Raw genomic sequence first — 22076 nt, 5'->3', positions numbered from 1 at the left:
AAAATAATTAAATAAATAAATAAATAAATAAATAAATAAATAAATAAATAATGAATGAATGAATGAATGACTGTTTAATGACACACCAGCACGAAAAATAGCCGGCTACTGGGTGTCAAACTATGGTAAATGCTCAACATCGTCTTTATGCAGTTCATGGACAATTTTTCCTTCAGGTATTTTCTGTTTTTATTTATGACACAGTATATATGTACGTATTCTACATACAAAGAAAAATAATATATGATTTACAGAAAACATAATATAATAATTAAAACCCCCAACATATGATACCCTTTTAAGCCAGGCCAGCTTATCATCCAGACCCCTCTCCTTTAATTAGACCTGGCTGTACTTTTATTTTATTTTTATCATGTACATGTACTAAATTTATCTATAGACCTAAATGGGAAGTTTTATTCGCCGTTGATCACCGCCTTTCTAAAAAAAAAAAAAACCCAAATAAAAACAATTTTGTTTCTCGCAAAAGTGGTACTTAAAGAGACAAAATAACTGAAAACCTCGCTTCTATCGAGGGTGACGGATTCCTGGTATGATAGACAGTTTGGTTTTCAAAATTTTAAGAACCAACTTGGTAAGATTGGTGTTATAATCCGAAACAGATTTTAAGAACGATAACATTTCACGATTTACAGTTTTGTTTTAAATTCAAATACATGTACATTAAAACCAATTAAAAAATATGTAAATTGATTCTGTAAGCTGTAGGTTATTTGTTTGAGGCACCAAACCCAATGGCAAAGCGCTCGACTGATGCGCGGTCGGTCCAGGATCGATCTCCGTCGGTGGGCCCATTGGGCTATTTCTCGTTCCAGCCAGTGCACCACAACTGGTATATCAATTAAAGACCGTGGTATGTGCTATTCTGTCTGTAGAATGGTGCATATAATAAAAGATCCCTTGCTACTAATGGAAAAATGTAGCAGGTTTCCTTCTCTAAGACTATATGTCACGCTGTCCTTGGCACACACATCAGCTATCTGGGCTGTCTATCCAGAACAGTACGTTAGTGGTTAGTTGTTAGTTGTTTGTGAAGGAGAAATCGGTGTAGTGGGCTTACGCCTACCCATTGAGTCGTTAAAACTCGCTCTGGGTGGGAGCCGGTACAGGGTTACGAACCCAGAACTTATATTACCAGCCTGAAGTCCGATGGCTTAACCACGACATCACCGAGGTCATACCAGCATCTGTTCAACAGGTACTAAATTCTTTTTATTAAGATCATTTCATCCTTCATTTTTAATTAGATATCACATTCCTACATTAAAGTTGAACAATACTTTTAACAAACACCTGTCCCCTTACGGTTTGTAACGCATCTCATCACCACCTCATCCACCCACCCCCTATATATACATATATATATACATATATATACATATATATATATACGGGAAAGACTAGATCGTTGACACTGAGAGTTGTCAACTAGTGAGCGTCTACTGAATATTCATGAGCAAACGGTTGATGACATCGATAATTTACAACATCTGGTAATGCCCTGGTGTATACTAGTATATAAAAATTATTGCAAATGTAGATGTTAATGTAACACGTATTTAATAATATACTGAGTGGTTAATAAATTGTATAATTGAATGTTACGTAGCGTACATCAGTGTGGTTGTTTGTTGTTTTTGTACGCTCTTCATCTGTGGGATAATCCCGCCGATATTTTTATGAATCCTACAACAGTGGTTACGGTTATCAAAACGTGACAAAATTGTAATGCACGTCTGTACAACTTAATTTAATAAATACACAAACAAACAAACAAACAACAACAACAACAACAACAACAAAAATCATCCAACAACTACACAATATATAATTTAAAATAATTACTGCATAAATATGTACAGGTCAAACTACCGAGGGTACATGGATATCATCCATCGAGGGTAGTTTTGCTTCATCATGTTATATTACATTACACATATGTTGGCAAATGTATATTTCAGCTAAGTAAACACCTTCTAATGTAGACATGACAATTCAATATGAATGCTTAATCTATTATTTAACTGATCAGGGTAGATTTTCTTTTCATGTGTGAAAGTTTATTTTTATATATATTATTTTTTTTAGTAACAAGATGTCAATAACCTTACTGCATATTTACTATCCTGTCAGGGGTGGTTTTCAGAAAACGAGACCTTTAACATATCAAAAGGGTGGATTCTACAGTACCTAACTACCAAGGGTACATGGATATCATCCATCGAGGGTAGTTTTCCTTTAATATGTTATATTACATTACACATGTTAGCAAATGTATATTTCAGCTAAGTAAACACCTTCTTTTGTAGACACTAGCAATCAAATATATATATATATATATATATAATGGATTAATCATAAGAAATTATTATTATTATTTTTTTTTTTTTAAATATGTGTGAATAACCTTATGGTATGTTTACTATCAGTGCCATGGATAGTTCTAGGAAAATGAGACACTTAAGATTTCAATAGAGTGGATTTTACAGTACCCAACTACCGAGGGTACACTATCATTCACCAAGGATACTGTTCCCAAAACATGGTATATTAATTTACATATTTGTTAACTAATGCATATTTCAGCAAAGTAAACACCTTCTTATCTAGACACTATATACGATAAATTAATCCATTATCTAAATGATCAGTGTAGATGTCTAAATTGTATGTAATGTGGTTTTTTGTTGGGTTGTTGTTGTTTTTTTTTTTTTATTGTTTTTTTTAATCAAATATATGTGAATAACCTTACTGTATGTTTACTATCCATACTAGTAGTGGGGCGGCTTAGTTGATCAATTGTGCACTTTTCCGTGAAAGCATGAACATTGGTACATGGTTAGAGTAACCCAATACAGGGCTCACAAAATATTACACCCCGTATGACTGCCACCATTGTGGACCTGTTTTGTTTAATATCGCCTTAACTAGTACACATATCGAAAGAATTGAAATTCCTATACCTACATTTTAGGGGACTAGGAATCCAATGGTGATATAAATGTTTGCAAATTGTGGTTGCCATATTGAAATCCAAGATGGTCGCCATCCACATGTTATTTTGCTCTATATCTCATTTAGTAGTATAGATATCAATACAGTTTTAACGCCTAGACTGACATTCCAGGGTCAAAGAATCCAATGGTGACATCAAATATGTGGCTGTCATCTTGCAATCCAAGATGGCCACCATCCACAAGCTATTTTTCTCAATATCTCATCAAATATTAAAGATATCAATAGTTTTAACGCCTTTAATAAAATCGGCTATTGGAGTTCAACATTTGGTAATTCTGACATATAGTCTTAGAGAGGAAACCCGCTAAATGTTTCCATTAGTAGCAAGGAATCTTTTATATGCACCATCCCACAGACAGGACAGCACATACCATGGCCTTTGATATACCAGCCATTGTCCACTGGCTGGAACGAGAAATAGATCACTTGTCCCACTGACGTGTATCGATCCTAGACCGACCTCACAACAAGCGAGCGCTTTACCATTGGATAAGTCCCGCCCCCATCAGTTAACAGATCTACACACAATATGTGAAGGAATGAACCATCAACAAAACATCACACACACACAAAAAAAAACCATCACTTAACTTTTCTAGTCTCTGTTGTATTCCCCATCACAAGAACAAAGTGACGTGCATGGAAGGGCAGACTTCCTACACCTACAGCAACCTGTGCATTTAATTGTAGTGTTGTCCAGATTGGTTTAAACTGACCGTCATATGTTTTTCCCCAACCCCAGTCACTTGGGACATGGAAGCTCAGGCTGTACATGCAATGCCTGGCCCCAACATAATGATCATTGGTACACTGCACGGCTAACATGACAATGTGTAGGCGGAATTGATTCCAGAGGTCTGCCTTTCTTTGCAAACAGTTTCATATTGTGTTAATGTCATTACAGGTACTTGTGCGATCATACATCAAAATGACGTATCTTGCAATAATGCTCATACAGGACTCAGATTTAGCTGTTTGTTCATGGATGACTTGAGATAGTGCATCTGTGAGCTCTGGTAATGACTCCCAAACAGCCCATGCAGTTTGCTTCCGACGCCCAGCAAATGCTGACACAGTGTCGCATCATGTCAGTGCATGAAACATGGGGAGAGCCTTAGACTTCTCGGGGCTGAGAGCAGTGGCTATGTTATGTGCAGAGAAGAATCGCAAGCTCTTCCCTGTTCCAAAGGCTAACCATATCTTCAAAGAAATCTCATTGTTGCCGTAACTGCAAGTGTGAAAAGATCTGTATCAATGGTTCGGATTAGAGTCCTGTCATGCCCTCTGTGCCACATCAGCTGCATGGAGGAGCATGCGACCATCTGCTTTTTCTTGGCTGCATGGAGCAAGCGATTCTAGATTCATGCGAGGTGGAGCAGTAATAACATTTGTTTCCAGTGTGACTACTATCTCCTTGCTCTGCCTTCGACTGATTTGCTCAATGGGTAGGTGTAAACCACTTGCACGGACCACTGATCCATAACTGGTTCAACAAAGGCCATGGTTTGTGCTATCCTGAATGTGGGAACCGCAAATAAAAGATCTCTTGCTTCTAATCGGAAAGAGTAGCCCATATAGTGGCGACAGCGGATTTCCTCTCAAAATCTGTGTGGTCTTTAACCATATGTCTGACGCCATATAACCGTAAATAAAATGTGTTGAGTGCGTCGTTAAATAAAACATTTCTTTCTTTCAACTGATTTGATTATTTCTTCGACATGGAGAAAATTCTGCCAGTGTCTTAATATCTTTGTATGTAATAGTCAACCTCGATATACATACAATATATAGATATTCATACATACATAAACATTACATACATACATTACATACATACATTACATACATACATACATACATTACATACATACATACATACATTACATACATACATACTTAATCCACACCAAGACAATTCAGTTGTCAATGTCCTAAGCCATGGCATAGAGTGTTTGCCAAATCCTAATTTTGTCTGAACCGTGTATTTCGATACGCACTTTGCGGTTTTTGCATCTTTGAAAGGTGCTGATTGAGGATTCACATAAAAGGTAAGAACATGAAGATAATATTTATGAAGAACATTAAAATTTAAACTTTTCTTCGAATTTGTACCCCTTGACCTTTAGTGACCTCTGGTGACCCCCACACACTTTTCAAAGCTGACCTCCACTGGAATATCATGCAGCACATAATCCTACATGGAATAACCATTAACCATGGTGGTTGCTATGACTCTCTCTCTCTCTCTCTCTCTCTCTCTCTCTCTCTCTCTCTCTCTCTCTCTCTCTCTCTCTCTCTCTCTCTCTCTGTTAAAACCTATTTGAAACCAGTTAGTTTTACAGGGGCGGATTATGCTTTAGGTAAGGGGGGGGGGGGGTGTCCCAAACAATATGTAAATGTTTATAATTTGAAATTATAAATTTTATAAGATACCTCAGAGAGAGAGAGAGAGAGAGAGAGAGAGAGAGAGAGAGAGAGAGAGAGAGAGAGAGAGAGAGAGAGAGAGAGAGAGAGAGAGAGAGAGAGAGAGAGATATGGGCCGTGGACAGGGGCCATTGTGACCCCAGGGGGGGGGAGGGGAGGAGGAGAAAAAGTGGTGTCAAACAAAATGGTGTAAATGTTTCAAGAACAATCTTTTGTGCAAATCAAGATGTCACTCATATTTGAACTTCTGTAATAAATAGAACACTACTTGAACACCCATGGAATGTAGCTTTCAATCTCGCCATTGTGTCACACTGTCCTGGGCACACACATGAGCTATCTGGGCTGTCTATCCAGAACAGTGCGTTAGTGGTTAGTTGTTTGTGAGGGAGAAATCGATATAGTGGTCTTACACCTACCCATTGAGTCGTTAAAACTCGCTCTGGGTGGAAGCCGGTACCGGGCTACGAACCCAGAACTTATATTACCAGCCTGATGTACGATGGCTTAACCACGACACCACCGAGGTCATTCCTGCATCTGTTCAACAAGTACTAAACATTTTTATAAAGATCATTTCATCGTTAATTTTTAAGTAGATATCACATTCCTACATTAAAGTTGAACAATACTTTTAACAAACACCTGTCCCCTTACGGTTTGTAACACATCATATCACCCCCACCCCCACCCCCGTCACTTCTGATAGAAAGTATATGTGTGGGGAGGTTTAGACGATTTTATTATTTATTTCTACTTATTTTCGTGCTTATATCCAATTAAGGTTCAAGCACGCTGTCCTGGGCACACACCTCAGCTATTATGGGCTGTCTGTCCAGGATAGTGGGTTAGTTGTTAATTGTTAGTGGTTAGTGAGAGAGACGAGGGTGTAGTGGCCTTACACCTACCCACTGAGTCGTTAAAACTCGCTCTGGGTGGGAGCCGGTACCAGGCTGCGAACCCTGTACCTACCAGCCTGATGAAGTCTTGACTGTGGGGAGCGAAGTTTATATGGGTGACGAGACATGCTCCCGCGGAAAATGTATTGGAAAAAAATAATAAGAAGACAAAATTTGCTTGAGCAGTGGGTGGGGGTGGGTTCGACCCCCGAAACCCACCCTTGCACACACGCCTGGCTGATGGATTATCGGCTCTTATACCTCTTCACAATTCATAACAAAATCTAGTACATTTCGATCACATTTATTTCATTAAAAATACATCCATAATACAATGTTATCGCCAAGTTCACTGACAAATCGGCAGTTTGTATTTTATAGGTTAACTAACTATATAGTTGCAACAGACAATAACTTTAATACATTTATACCAGGTTTATTAAAACAAAGATTGATTTGCTAAAAATTCAGCAGTCTTTAAAAAACCCAGTATATTCAATAATGCAATCGTTGTCATGTACCATGCCCGTGGGAAGGATATTCTGAAGTTTGTGTGTTGGGGGGAGGGGGGGGGGGAGAGGGGCATGACCCTCCGCGAAATACTATTATTCAATATACCTTTACTGTGTTACGCAGTATTATAATATATCATTCAAAAAACAAGTAGGGCCAGTTAAAATTGGTTAATATTGATGATATGTTTGCTGGTGTTTTTGAAAGTAAAGTTTAATCACGGAAATTAAACAAATAAAATGTTCTGTGTTTTAAATCAAATATGGCTCGTCAAGTTTAATATCTGACTCGTTATGCTAGAGGAAAGTGTGAAATATATTTAAACATATAAACGACTTCACTGATATTTCATAATCTATGTAAGACGTATCAAACAATATACGTATACGAAAACTACAGGTAGCCTCTGATTTTATATATATATATATACACACAGCCGAGACTGTCTAACAGGCACCTGTATATAACGAACACCTGTATATAACGGACACCTGCCCTAACAGCCACCATAAATCCCGCCCAGTGTATTTTATGCTTTATTTTACTTGTATATAACACCCCTGTCCAATACATACACTACATCTGGGTTGTTGTTTCAAAGTTTGGGCGTACATGTAACCAATTCTAAAACTTCTACACAAGTTTAATTGTTTTGTACTTGATTTGTTTTTCATGGACACGTTTCAGTAACAATTGTTTTCACTGAAATAAAAAAAAGTTACAAACATATATACAATGCCATGTGTATATATATTTAAAGTGTTGCGTTTGATCGGAGTGTTACTTTCTTCCCGGATAGAAGAATGGCGGTACACACCTGCACTCATTCGGGTTGCTAGGAGCAACCCGTTTGCCGAAACGTGGCGGACATGCCAGCGTTAGGCATGGGTCGTAGAACTGTTGCGTGGTTGTGGTTGTGGTTGGTTTCTGTGTGGTGCTAGGTTGGGCGTTGTCATTGTCAAAGTTGGCCGTTTCCTCTGCTGTGATGTCGCCATTATCGCTGCTGTATCTGATGTCGTTGCTGCCTCTGTTTATTTCACACCTGCAACAATGAATGAATTAATTAATTATTGAATGAATGAGGAGGTGATCTGGGAATATGTTCTCATTTGAGTTAAGGTGGGCCTACCCCGATTTCTAGTTCAGTACTGGCGACTGCACAAAAGTACATTGTATATGTTATTTTCTAGAAAAAAAACGTTTAAAAAATGCAAAAACTGATAATAAGAAAATTAGAGAAAACAATCATATAGGCCTACAATCATAATAACAGTCACTTAACCGATTTCAAAGAACACCACCACCCAAAAAACAAAACAAAAAACCCCAACAAACAACAAACAAAAACAAAACAGAAAACAAACCAAAAAAATACACACACACACCCTCCCCCCCCCCCCCCCCCAAAAAAAAAAAAAAAAAAAACACTCACAAAAAACCAACATAAAAACCGCCACAAAACAACATATAAACCGCCACAAAACAACATATAAACCGCCACAAAACAACAACAAAAATAACAACAAACAAATTTAAGATCTGCTTTTAAAAAACAATCAAAAGAAAAAAAACCCCCAAAAAACCCAACAACCCATCCACCCCCAAAAACAAAAAAACTAAAACAACAAAATAATAATAACACTCAACTCAAAAAAACCCAAAACAAAACAAACAAAAAAAACAACAACAACAAAAATCAACAATAACAAAAACAATTAAACAAACAGGTTTTTTTTGGCTGCAAACTATTCATTTTGTTTTAGTCGTGGAGAGGAAGAGTAATGAGGTCCCAAGATCACCTGACTCATACGTCTAAGAAAATCACAGTAATAGTTTGTTTTGTTTAACGACACCACTAGAGCACATTGATTTGTTAATCATAGGCTATTGAATGTCAAACATGTGGTCATTTTGACACAGTCATAGAGAGGAAACCCCCTATATTCTTCCATTAATAGCAAGGGCTCTTTTATATGCACCACACGGCTGGAACGAGAAATATCCCAGTGAACCGAAAATAAAATGTGTTGAGTGCGTCGTTAAATAAAACATTTCTTTCTTCCTTCTTGGCGTGTCGTCAAAGAAAACTAAATTTAACTTTGAACTTTGTGACATTACAATTGCCCCACAGGTGTCTTCAAACGGTTTAATGACAACACTGAACTGCTTAGAATTGAACATACTGACAAGTCTCGGAATTGAAGACAAAGACCAGAGTGTTTAACGTGCACATTCAGAGCAAGTCGTGGTAGCGCACGCCTGTCCTGAGCACAGGTGCCTGCCTCGGCCGGCTCCTCCGTCCAGGATAGGAAAGGTGGGATGGGTAGGAGGGGGACCGCCTGCACTGGCAGGTGCAAGGGAACACCAGCAGTCCGACCGTAGCCATGGGCGTACACGGGGGGGGGGGGGGGGGGGGGGGGGGGGGATGGGTTCGACCGAAGTATTAAAGTTTTCTACAGTAATAACACTGAACTGCTTAGAAATGAACGTACTCGCAAGTCTCCGTATTGAACGTGGATGGTGAACAGTTGAGAACTGTTCGACATTTACAGGAGCAGGTGGCCTCGTCCCACGTTTGAAGAGGAAAGCAGGGACTCTGGTGGTTACAGCGACACATACATTCCATCTCGTTGAACGTCTGGGAAGCGGTGCAGTCTTCTCGGGTCGTCCTACAGATGGGGCTGCAGGCCACGTGACGTTCCAAAACCACTGGCATGGGTCCTTCCCACTCCAGATTCAGTGCCCCAGGGAAGGGAAGCGTTGTTTTCAAGACCTAATGAAATAAAGAAGGAGGGGAATGAGAAGAAAAAACAACACGAAGAAGCTATAAAATATTCTTATGTAAACCTTCCCCCGTTTTTATGCATTGAGCATTGATGCATAGGCGAACGGATTGTCATTTCTATGGTGGACAAGGCCGGTTTTTGCACGAATTAAATAAAAATGGACGAATTCTTATAACTATTGTCACTAGCGTTCCAAACGAATCGCAACACATTTTTACATGGATTACAAATATATATATACATGTGTATATCAAAATAAATTTCAAATTTTTAGATAGCTTCATAAATACATTTCAATTGGCTGGAATCACTTTTGAGATATCTTCTTTAATACATACGACCGGCCTCGGTGGCGTCGTGGTTAGGCCATCGGTCTACATTTTATTAACTGTTGATAACAGGAATATAATTACAGGTATAATTTAAAGCCAAAACACTTACGAATTATTAATATTAAGCTGATTGCTTTGTTTTGCTAGACCGGCCTCGGTGGCGTCGTGGTAGGCCATCGGTCTACAGGCTGGTAGGTACTGGGTTCGGATCCCAGTCGAGGCATGGGATTTTTAATCCAGATATCGACTCCCAAAACCCGAGTGAGTGCTCCGCAAGGCACAATGGGTGGGTGTAAACCACTTGCACCGACCAGTGATCCATAACTGGTTCAACAAAGGCCATGGTTTGTGCTATCCTGCCTGTGGGAAGCGCAAATAAAATATCCCTTGCTGCTAATCGAAAAGAGTAGCCCATGTAGTGGCGACAGCGGGTTTCCTCTCAAAATCTGTGTGGTCCTTAACCATATGTCTGACGCCATATAACCGTAAATAAAATGTGTTGAGTGCGTCGTTAAATAAAAATTTCTTCTTTCTTTAATACATACGTGAAGTTCCACTGTTTCGATTCTGGTTGGGAAACACTTGAGCATGTTCGATACGCAGCACCCACCGCATCGTTCAATCTGGGTGCACTTAGGCCAGTAAACGACGTTGTGGTCTCCGGGTCCTCTTGGAATTGTGACGGTCGTCAATCGTGGACTGCACTCGTCAGGACGAGCTAGTGTTAAACCTGGTGAAAGAAGAACAACGTGAACGTAGAATATTTAATTCTACTTATACGCAAGTTGTACATATGAATGTGTATATGTTGGATTATTTCGAGATTGTTTAAGTTAAAGGCATACTGTCACGGATTTAAGGACCATATTTCTAAAAAAAAAAATGGATAATAAATAAAAGTTACATTAATTGTTGGAAACCAAATCTAGCTATCGCGTCACCTTAATTGAACCATGATGGAGTGAAATCCATGTCATCCCTCTCGGCAATTTTAGTTTTTGAATTATGGACCATTGCCATAATTCAATTATTTTACAAAATGTCATTAATAAATGGAGTATGGTGGTTATGAAGATAGTTCAGTAAAGTACATTTAGAGACAAATCAAATTATTTTTGTTCAGGTAATACTTTGTTAGACCATTAAATAGTTCAGTGGTCTGTGACAATATGCCTTTAAATATAATCAACTGAACCATTTAGCGAAATCTTCAACCTATGTATTCCACGGATCGGAATGATTTGTAAACCAAGCACTGCGAATGCAATGACCTGATATATTTGTGCTAACTGCACTTCATTTGGTCGATCACAGATTGCATAAAGGCCTGTATCATATCATGTCTTATAGACAGGGACTGGGATAAAGTAATGGCCAGTAAAATATTGAAAGAACGGATGAGTTGTCAGATGGGGAAGAAATGAGGTTTCAAAACAAAGTAAGAGATAAGGAAGTGTGTGTGTGTGTGTGTGTGTGTGTGTGTGTGTGTGTGTGTGTGTGTGTGTGTGTGTGTGTGTGTGTGTCTGGGGGTGGGGTGGGTCTTAATGTAATAATGGCTTTTAAATATCATTTCCAAGATGGTGCTTTAATTTAATAATTCAAACTTACCACCACTAACGTAAACCTGTTCCCCGTTTTCATCAGTCGTAGACGTGTCCATGTAAACTGTAAACAGAGATCAGAAAGTGTTTTGCCGTGGCAGGCTCATAGCATATAATATGTTATCGGGAATGGCATGGCAAAATGCATGGTGCTATATATTATTACCGGTACATTAGCGTGACTGACAACTAATGATAATAATGTGAAGTACTTTGTAAATAGGAAATATGTAATGCAACGGAGTGTCCATGGGGCCTTAAATTAAGTGTAGCCCTGGCCTTATATACCTCGAAAACTCCCCTCCTAAGTCGATTTAAATACATATTTTTTAATATGGAAAATATCAACCGAGGCTGTGCCGAGACAAATACCATTAACTAGACGAGGCTGATATTTTACATATTAAAAACCACGAGTAGCGAATTCTATTTATCCTATAACACTTCTAAAATAACATCTTAATTCCATATTCAGTAAATTAAAATTCTCAAGTCGCCTTCATCGCGATTAGCACAAATGTAGTTTGACGTCACGCATTTCAATTAAATCTCATCAAAAGGTTACACTCAGCCCTTTTGGCTATATAAACCAATGATCCATTGACAGCAAAACATTGTTAACCGAATTAATAATCTTAAATATAAAATGGGTTTATGACATGGCTATTATGGATAACTTTTTTAAACAATTATTTTCGTGCTTAAAACCAATTGCGGTTCAAGCACGCTGTCCTGGACACACACCTCAGCTATCTGGGCTGTCTGTCCAGTTGTTACTGGTTAGTGGTTAGCGAGTGAGAAAAGGGTGTAGTGGTCTTACACCTACTCATTGAGTCGTCAATATTCGCTCTGGGTGGGAGCCGGTACCGGGCTGCGGACCCTGTACCCATCAGCCTTAAAAAAAAAAGTAAAGTTTGTTTTATTTAACGACGCCACTAGAGCACATTGATTTTTAATCTTATCATCGGCTATTGGACGTCAAACATATGGTCATTCTGACACTGTTTTTAGAGGAAACCCGCTGTCGCCACATAGGCTACTCTTCTTTACGACAGGCAGCAAGGGATCTTTTATTTGCGCTTCCCACAGGCAGGATAGCACAAACCATGGCCTTTGTTGAACCAGTTATGGATCACTGGTCGGTGCAAGTGGTTTACACCTACCCATTGAGCCTTGCGGAGCACTCACTCAGGGTTTGGAGTCGGTATCTGGATTAAAAATCCCATGCCTCGACTGGGATCCGAACCCAGTACCTACCAGCCTGTAGACCGATGGCCTGCCACAACGCCACCGAGGCCGGTCCATTCAGCCTTATACCCGATGGCTTAACCACGACACCACCGAGGCCGGTATGGGTAAGTTATAGGATAGTGTGCATAATTATACTCCACAACGAAAGTTTAGCTAATGTTAAAAGAAATTGCATAGCATTTATAAATTAACCTATTTTTATTAATTAGTATTCACATCTGAAATGTTTACCATTTACAAACAACATAAGCTCGCCAACCTTTGCCTTAACACAACAGGAGGACCTGGTTTTCTTTTTAAGTTTATTCAAACATGGCAAATTTAGACGTCATAAAAGATATTTGCTAAACTTTCGTTGTTGAGTATATATACCGTCACTGAGTCGTGCTGGTCGCCCGTTGATCATAACATGTTGGAGAAACTCTTCAGCCGTCCTCGCATTCTGTAACGTCTGTATCAGACTCAGCTGGCCACTTATTATACACACCTGTAGCACAAGAATTATTATACACTTTAATGTGTATTTACGTTTTCTAAATAATAGGCATATTAAGCAAATGCGCCGTCCCCTCCCTCATTTCTCTGTTCTATGTAGAACAGTGTCCTATTTCACAAACCATCGTAAGTTTACGTCTGCGACTAGCAGTTATACCAGGCATACATTTACACGTGTTTGGCATCTATTTCACGAAGAAAATTACATCATTACAGAACATGATGTAAATTCTAAGATTTTAAGGACAAAAGAAAATCAAATACGTGTAATTTTAACTTTATTTGTTGTACTATAATAGTAATACAAATTGTGGTTTAGTCGTAGATTTACGTTTACGTGCAAAACTAGGCTTACGATGTTTTGTGAAATTGGGCGCATTATTCTAGTTCTCATTCTAGTTTGGTTGTTGAATTCTAGTATGACGACGAATTTTTTACACACTTCTTCACTTCGATTCGTCGTTTATAGGTACATTCCTGAGTCTTCTGCATTATAAGATGTTTCCGACTAATAAAATATTTTTACACTTAAACTTACATATTAAATATATTTTCTTGTTTAGAATATCAGTGTCTGTATATTCAATGGGTGTATGGTTGTCTTAATATTTGTAAGAAACCCAAACTGGATTTTGTCTTCAAATAATTTCGTATGTACGAAAAAACAAATCTAGGAAATAAAATGAAATTTAACCTAGTACAAATATTAGAACGATAAAAAAAAAACACGTTTAATATACAGCCACTAATATTTTATGCAGAAAAAATATATTTGATATGCAATTACAATCGTTAAAAAGTCTCTGTTAGTCGATAACATCTTAAACATTGCAGCAAACTCAGGAATGTCCCTTTACGGTCAAAGTTTACTTTGCATGGGCGGATCCAAGGGGGGGGGGGGGACCAGGGGGACGCGTCCCCCCAAAAAATTGTTCAAGTGCCCTCAAAATGTCCAAGTGCCCTTTTTGTTTGTAGAATTTTTTTTTTTTTAAGTAAACAATAATTATATTGTAGATAAATGAAATCAAGATTTTCGTGTACATGCGCAAGCTTGCAGATATGTGTCTGTGTTATTGAGTCTCAATGGGGCCCCATTGAGGTTCTAACGCGAGTGACGCCAATTTACTTCATTATTGCTAGTATATTATGACGTAGAACTGTAGGAATTCATATTAATTGTAAATATCAAAACTTGTAGTAAGGTGCCCTTTTGACGAGTCAATGTGCCCTTCTTTTTTGGCCCCCCCCCCTAAAAATATTTCCTGGATCCGCCCATGCTTTGTATAACGACACCATTAGAACACATTGATTAATTAATCATCGGCTATTGGATCTCAAACATTTGGTAATTTTGACTGTTAGTCTTAAGAAGAAATCCGCTATATATTAGAAGCAAGAGATCTTTTGTTTACACTTTCCCACAGACAGGACAGCACATACCCGGATCCGAGTCACTTTATTAACGTGCCTATATACATCGAAGGTTCAGACACATCCATCCCATACCAGTGGCTGGGCGTGGGACAAGCACATATATACCAGTGACCTTTCATATATCAGTTGTGGAGCACTAGTCGGAACGGGAAATACCCAATCACTGGATCCACCGAGGAGGTTCGATCGTGCGACCAAAGCCTCCCAGGCGAGCACTCTTTTCGTCACTTTAAAGGCTAATCACAGCAAATAAAATGTATGTACATATTCTACGCATAAATACAATTATGCAAACATAATACAAAAACGCACGCGCGCACAGCCATACATACACATCTAACATATATGCAAATAAAAGTTCGTGTTCTCATACTTACAACGACATCTTAGAAACTTGGTCGGTGTCTAAAGTGGTTTTGTTTTTTTATTTATTTATTTTTTTATTAGTTCGAGGGGTTCGTTTTGGGTGTGTGTGTGTGTGTGTGGGGGGGGGGGGGGGGGGGGTTGTTTTTTAAACAGTTTTTGAGATACCGATAAAGAAAACTCGTTGATGATAATCTACTTTAATTTCCCACAGACAGGATAATACATGTCTGGACCTTTCAAGGAAGGAAATATTTTATTTTTCGACGCACTCAACACATTTTATTTACGGTTATATGGCGTCAGACATATGGTTAAGGACCACACAGATATTGAGGAAGAAACCCCGCTGTCGCCACTTCATGGACTACTCTTTTCGATTAACAGCAAGGGATATTTTATATGCACCGCCCCGCAGTCAGGGTAGTACATACCACGGCCTTTGATATGCCAGTCGTAGTGCACTGGCTGGAACGAGACATATCACAATGGGTCCACCGACGGGGATCGATCCTAGACCGACCGCGCATCGAGCAAGCGCTTTACCACTGGGCTATATCCCGCCCCAACCTTTCAAATACTAGTCCAAGAGCACTGACTTCTCGTTTGTAGGTCCAGCAGATGCGGACAAATTATTGTCGAGGTGAAATCCAACACCCAGGCCCGCATTTCACGTCTTTATCTTGTATCCTGCTCATTAGTGCTTAGATAGATGTGACCAATGCGGCAATTAACGACCACGGCATGTGTATGGAGATAAAAGGTGTGTGTAAGTAAAATATCAATGACATCCGACTCCCAAGAATTTCTGTGTCGACGTACGAAATAATTTATTAATATTTTGGCCAATTAGCTCGTTGGTGGGTGCCAATTATTTTCCGCGTTATCGTCTGTTGCATTCATTGCTTGCCTCAGCGTGTAGATAGCGGTCAGAACAATACCTGTACAGTGATTTACGGTCATGTCATGTCATAGGGTTTTACGTGCACATTCAGAACAAGCTGTTGTAGCGCACGCCTGTCGTGGGCACAAGAGCCGGCCTTGGCCGGCTCCTCCGTCCATGACAGGAAAGGTGGGGGGGGGGGGGGGGGGGAGGAGGGACCGTCTGCACTGGCAGGTGCAAGGGAGCACCAGCAGCCCGATCAAATCGGTAGCAGGCGGGTGGGGGTGGTGGTGGTGCTATGGAATTTGAATGGAGCAGTTAAATGCCAAAGAGAAAAGGGTGCGCAATTTTGACAGAGGGAATTTGGCGCAATTTTGAACGGTCGGTCGAAAGGTAAATGGCCGAGCTAATATAGGTTTTGATATTAGTGAATCGTGAGTAGCTCGTTAACTTTAGACCTGTACGATGCTGTGGTGTCTCCCTATTTACCGTTACAGACCCTTGTTTTTAAACACCAAAGGCTCATGCAGATTGGATGCGGCGCGTGTGTGTGGTCCGGCTAAAAACAAATCGGAATACATTAGCTTCAATGAGAGCGTCTAGACTGGATGCGTGCGTCTAAAAAACGAACGCGTTCAACCTCAATGAAATAATCGTATATGATTTATTACAGTAATGAGAGCGTATAACTGTCCATATGTCAGTCTAGCTCTCTTACAGTCAGAGTACTCGGGCTAATGGTTTATATGCCAAAAAACGCAAGCCGTAGACGCATCAGGCGCAAAGTCGGATCGCACGCACGTGCCGCATGCAGTCTATATGAGGCTTACAGGAGAGGACAATTAAGGCATTTGGCCTGGTATGCATATTTAACGATATATAATGCACATTATTGCTTAATATCAACACGTATAATCGTATAGTTAATTAATAAAACGGTTAAATGTGACGGCTATTATATATAACGGGCGCAGCCATTTTGTACCATCTCAGTGAGTACGCCCTCTGGCGAGCTGGTGGTTACGTAATGCTTAACGCGTCACGTCAGGAATGAGCCTTAGAACTAGAGAAACACAATCTACCTGGTTTTTGCGGGATGATAAATAGTTGCAATGTTCTGTAATAATACACATCCCAGTAAGCCAGTAATAAGTATATCCAGTACTATATATATTATTATTCAATACAAAATAAAATACCATTGTCAAAGCGGCTACACAACAAGTCGAAACAATTAACAATGTTTTGCCCATTCATTAACCTACGTACTAAAATGATACACGGAGTGCTTTCTTAGTTAATTGGTCTATGCTGTTAGTTGCTTCTACCTGTAATTCCTGATTGGCAGGTGTGTATTTGATTGGTAACCAGACGAGCCAGTTAATTGACGCTGTCTAGACACAAAAATACATACCGGTATTGTGGAATATTACCTGTCGCCCCTAAAATTGTAATGGACATGGTTTATTACTGTATTGATTAAGTAGACGTTTCCATCTAAAACCACAGAACTGACCAATTACGTAGTCCCAAAGAAAAAAAATATTATCACTTGGGTATTGTGGGTTGTCGTTTTTGCTCCAACGTAGCATATCAATAGGCCTAATAGTGTACATTTTTCCTTTGGATTATTAAACAGAGAAAAATACTATAACCCCATTTTGTTCCGTTAATGCAACTTGAAATATATTTAGTTAAATAGTTTATTATATTATTGCGTCATTTATGCTGTTTTACAAGTCAGGTTGATCAAAGAGAAGCGCCTTGTCGAAAATTACTGCTTTTGTTTACACTGTACATACAGGAGATGGTCAGGAGCTGACGTCACTTCGCCCCAAGCTATCCCACCGGACGTCACAAAAATGAAACAAAATGGCTGCCCTCAGTTAGCAGGAATAATCATGGTTTTTTATTAACTCTAAAATTACGCGTTTTTAATTTGCTAAAGTGTCAGTATGTGTTGGTGGTCCGGGTATGCATCTTTCCAACACATAAGGCTCTTGTTGGAGTTGACCCTACCTTTAAGGCATGTTTTGCCGCGGTTGGTTTGTTTGTTTTGTTTTTAAATTAGAGCCGTTTTTTGATAATTGAAATCAGACGTTACTTAAATTTTATTGTTTAGATTATCCATTTGCATATATCCCAAGTGTTTGTGGTCGTCCTGGTGTTTGGAATGTCATAAAAATACATATTTCATATTTTTTTATCAAAGCGCGACTCGTGAGATATGATTGCAAACTTCACGAAATGAGATAAAAATCATATTTGACAAAAAAACATGAAAGTTTCTATTTATTTTATAACTTTTGGCAATTTATCTTTATTTTTAAAATGCCAGCAGCAAAATAGTTCCGGCTTTCTTATAGTGAAGATAACACATTTTAGAGTGAAATAGTGAAATTTTCGCTGAGTGACTGATAACACTTTTATTTCACTGATATTTTAAGATATTTCACAAATGTTATATAATAAAATTTCATAGTTACTAAAACGAACGAACGTCTGAGAAATAACGGTTATGGAGACAAGCTCTAGTCTATTTTTAGACGGTATTTCTATGTTTTAAACGTCACAGAGTCTTCTTTCACTCTATTGTAACTTTATCCAAATATGTTACAGGTTTGTAGATTAACCAAACATAGTGTCTATTTTTACGGGTTCAAATTAGGGTTTGCGACTCGCCATGGTTTCACCAAATATTCGTTAACGCGCAGATACGTATGCATGTTATTGTATGCACACACTTAATTTTACAAGTTAAAAACGGCAATAAAAAGAGGAAAAATCACCATAGTTATATCCATATACAGAGTTATTTATTTATGCTAATGATTTTATATATCAATGAACGACATGCCGTTCCTAGACTAATAACGCGCACATTTTCCTTTCAAAATAACTATTCTGTTTACGAAAATGAATGTCTAAACTAAATGAATGAAGGAATTCATTGCTTGCCTCAGCATATAGATAGTATTCATACTCTATCAGTGAACTAATTTACCGGTGTCACATTATGGTATAAAGGAAATGTTTTATTTAACGACACACTCAATACATTCTGTTTACAGTTATAATTTTTCCTAGATCGATCGCCCATCAGGCGAGCGCTGTACATACCACTGAGCTACGTCCGGCCCCCATTATGGTATAAAACGCAATGGAATGAAAATACAAAATCAGTTTTCATGGCATTTTAGTATTGTATATTGTCTATGATGAATTTAAAAAAACCGAAAAGAAGCTAATTAAATAGGGCACTTCAAACGGGCTGGGGTTGGTCACGGGACCTCTATGACTCCATTCAAACATTTGTGATTATATCCTGCTTTGTTGCATTCATGATCTTTCGAAAACTTTCTGTCTCTTTTACATCTGTATCCGTATCCGTATCCGTAAAAGGGGCATTGCTGCATTGTAAAATGTTTCCAACTAATAAAATATTTCTAAGATTAAACTTACATATTAAATATATTTTCTTGTTTAGAATTTTAGTGTCTGTATATTCAATGTGTTTCTGGTCGTCTTAATATTTGTAAGAAGCCCAAACTGGATTTTGTCTTCAAACGAAAACATAATATTTTAAGAAATAAAATGAAATTTAACCTAGTACAGACATTAGAACGATCAGAAACACGTTTAATATACAGCCATTAATATTTTATGCAGAAACATATAGTTGATATGTAATTACACTAGTTAAAAAGTCTCTGTTAGTGGATAACATCTTAAAAATTGCAGCAAACTCAGGAATGTCCCATTAACAGATTTAATTTTAAACGACCAGTTTAGTATATAAAATGATCAAGTAATTTTCTGTTAAAAATATATCATTCTTCGTCCATAGTATTTTCTAACATTTTTGTTTAAAACTTCTGGTTCTATCAAATTTCAATTAATAACCCAAACCAAAACCCAAATCAAACGAACCGAATAAAACCAAACTAAACCAAAACCATTTTATTTATAACTGAAAATGCCGTAGAATAATAAAAACAAAGCCATTTTACCTCTGTTGCGATGAGGCCAAACAAGAAGTGAACTGCTTTCGTGTTCATGGTGTTGTCTTCGTCTCGGGAATAAAATTATGTTCCAACTCGGCTATTGCGTTCCATTAAATATCGGCCTAGGCGGCGTCGGCATCGGATTGCAGGTTAGGAGGTCTGCAGAAAGGGGATATTATCAAAGATTTCTTCCACAGTGACGCGTGGAGGTCTGCAGAAAGGGGATATTATCAAAGATTTCTTCCACAGTGACGCGTTTCTGTTTACGATTCCTTGACACCATGACGCACTTGCAGTGTACACTTGTTTACAAACATTCTTAATTAAATACAGGTCCGTACCTAGACCAAAATATCAGAGGGGGGTGGGGGGTGGGGTAAAAGGTATATGGACACATTAAAACACGTTCTTCCCCAGCTAGCTAACAAAGATACTTTTGAATTAAATTAAAAATGAATTTTTTTTTTTATGGGATGTAAATGGTGATGGGGCATAAGCGTACGAGACATTGGGCCAGAGTCAACTGCCCCCCCCCCCCCCCCCCCCCCACCCAGTGCTAGAGCAAATCCTCAAATTCCGTCAGAAACGATAAAGATATTCAGACACAATGATCTGGCCTGACACCGTTTCACAATGTATTTCCATTATACTACTGACAATATTAGTTGTAGGGGGCGGCACGTAGCCAGTGGTATAAAACTCGCCTGATGCGCGGTCGGTTTAGGATCGATCCCCGTCGGTGGCCCCATTAGGCTATTTCTCGTTTCAGCCAATGCTCCACAACTAGTGTAAAAGAGAGCGTGGTATGTACTATCCTGTCTGTGGGATTATGCATATAAAAGATCCCTTGCTGCTAACCGAAAAGAGTAGCCCATGAAGTGGCGACAGCGGGTTTCCTCTTTCTATATCTGCGTGGTCCTTAACCATATGTCTGACGCCATATAACCGTAAATAAAATGTGTTGAGTGCATCGTTAAATAAAACTTTTCCTATATTAGTTGTAGGCCTAATCCATGTAAAAAAATTTAAGTAGTGATTCATTTGCAACTCCATATAGTTTGGCAGTAAAACTAACATGAATAAATATTGTTATCCAGATTCGTGCATTTTCGTTTAATTGGGGCAAAAGTCAGCCCCCCCCCCCCCCCCCCCCCTACAAAAATAGGAGCCCGCACGCCTATGTGGGTGGGTGTGGGCACTTCCCATTGTATCACTCCTCTATGCACGATACTCGACTCATTATTTAGTCTACGGTAATATGGCGTCGGTATGATAACGGTGTCAAAATATTATATGAAATATTCCCAAATATCAACGAAAAAGGTTTGTTTAACAAAACCTCAACACGTTGTTTTATAAGCGAATCTTACATGTTAAACATATAATTTGATCTAGTATTAAAAACCGAAGTTCACTGTAGTCACATACAGACTTGTGGGGAAGAAATTTGGATTGGAGAAAATACAGGCCTAAGTATGGCATTTAAAAGTACACAAGCTCGTTCTTTCTCATAACTGTTTAATCCATGTTTTTATATGATAGTTATACTTGCATATAATATGTTTGGAAGTTGGCCACAAATGCCTTAAAGGGACAGACCCTACTTTCAACCCGTGAAAATTAACACTAAGTTTAATTAATCTACAAACCTGTAACACATTTGGATAAAGTTACAATTGAGTGAAACATGAGTCTGTGACTTTGAAATGGTGAAATACACTCTAAAAATAGACTAAAACTCGACTCCATAACTATTACTTCTCAGACGCACGTGCGTTTTTAAAAATATGTATGTCGCTTTAAAATATATGTATTCGTATTTTTCTAATTCAACTCCAATTTGTCCTTAAAAGTATCTTCTGTTTTAGGTTTGATTAATTTTTATTTATGACAGTATATAAGTAAGTACATACAAAGGGAAAATAACATGATTTACAAAATACGTAAATAATAATAATAATAAAATATTGTTTTATTAACATGATGCCATTTTTAGCTGGAGACCAGACCAAATGATCACCCCAGCCCTTCCTTTAATTAGCCCTGTTTATA

At 38.4% G+C, this 22076-nt stretch overlaps 1 protein-coding gene across 1 annotated transcript; it reads right to left on the bottom strand.

Annotated features, from left to right (window-relative positions):
• Positions 1-6650: 6650 nt before the first annotated feature.
• Positions 6651-20182, bottom strand: LOC121375458. Its single transcript, XM_041502926.1, has 6 exons — positions 20031-20182; positions 13218-13332; positions 11602-11658; positions 10539-10723; positions 9368-9648; positions 6651-7917 (listed from the first exon to the last, which is right to left on the bottom strand). The coding sequence occupies exons 1-6, from the start codon at positions 20076-20078 to the stop codon at positions 7656-7658; spliced, it is 948 nt and encodes a 315-aa protein (XP_041358860.1). The 5' UTR covers positions 20079-20182; the 3' UTR covers positions 6651-7655.
• Between the last annotated feature and the right edge of the window lie 1894 nt (positions 20183-22076).

This window comes from Gigantopelta aegis, chromosome 6 (genome assembly GCF_016097555.1).
Source record: "Gigantopelta aegis isolate Gae_Host chromosome 6, Gae_host_genome, whole genome shotgun sequence".
Taxonomy (NCBI): domain Eukaryota; kingdom Metazoa; phylum Mollusca; class Gastropoda; order Neomphalida; family Peltospiridae; genus Gigantopelta; species Gigantopelta aegis.
Note: the sequence above shows the minus strand (reverse complement) of the source record. Positions and strands in the feature narration are given on the sequence as shown.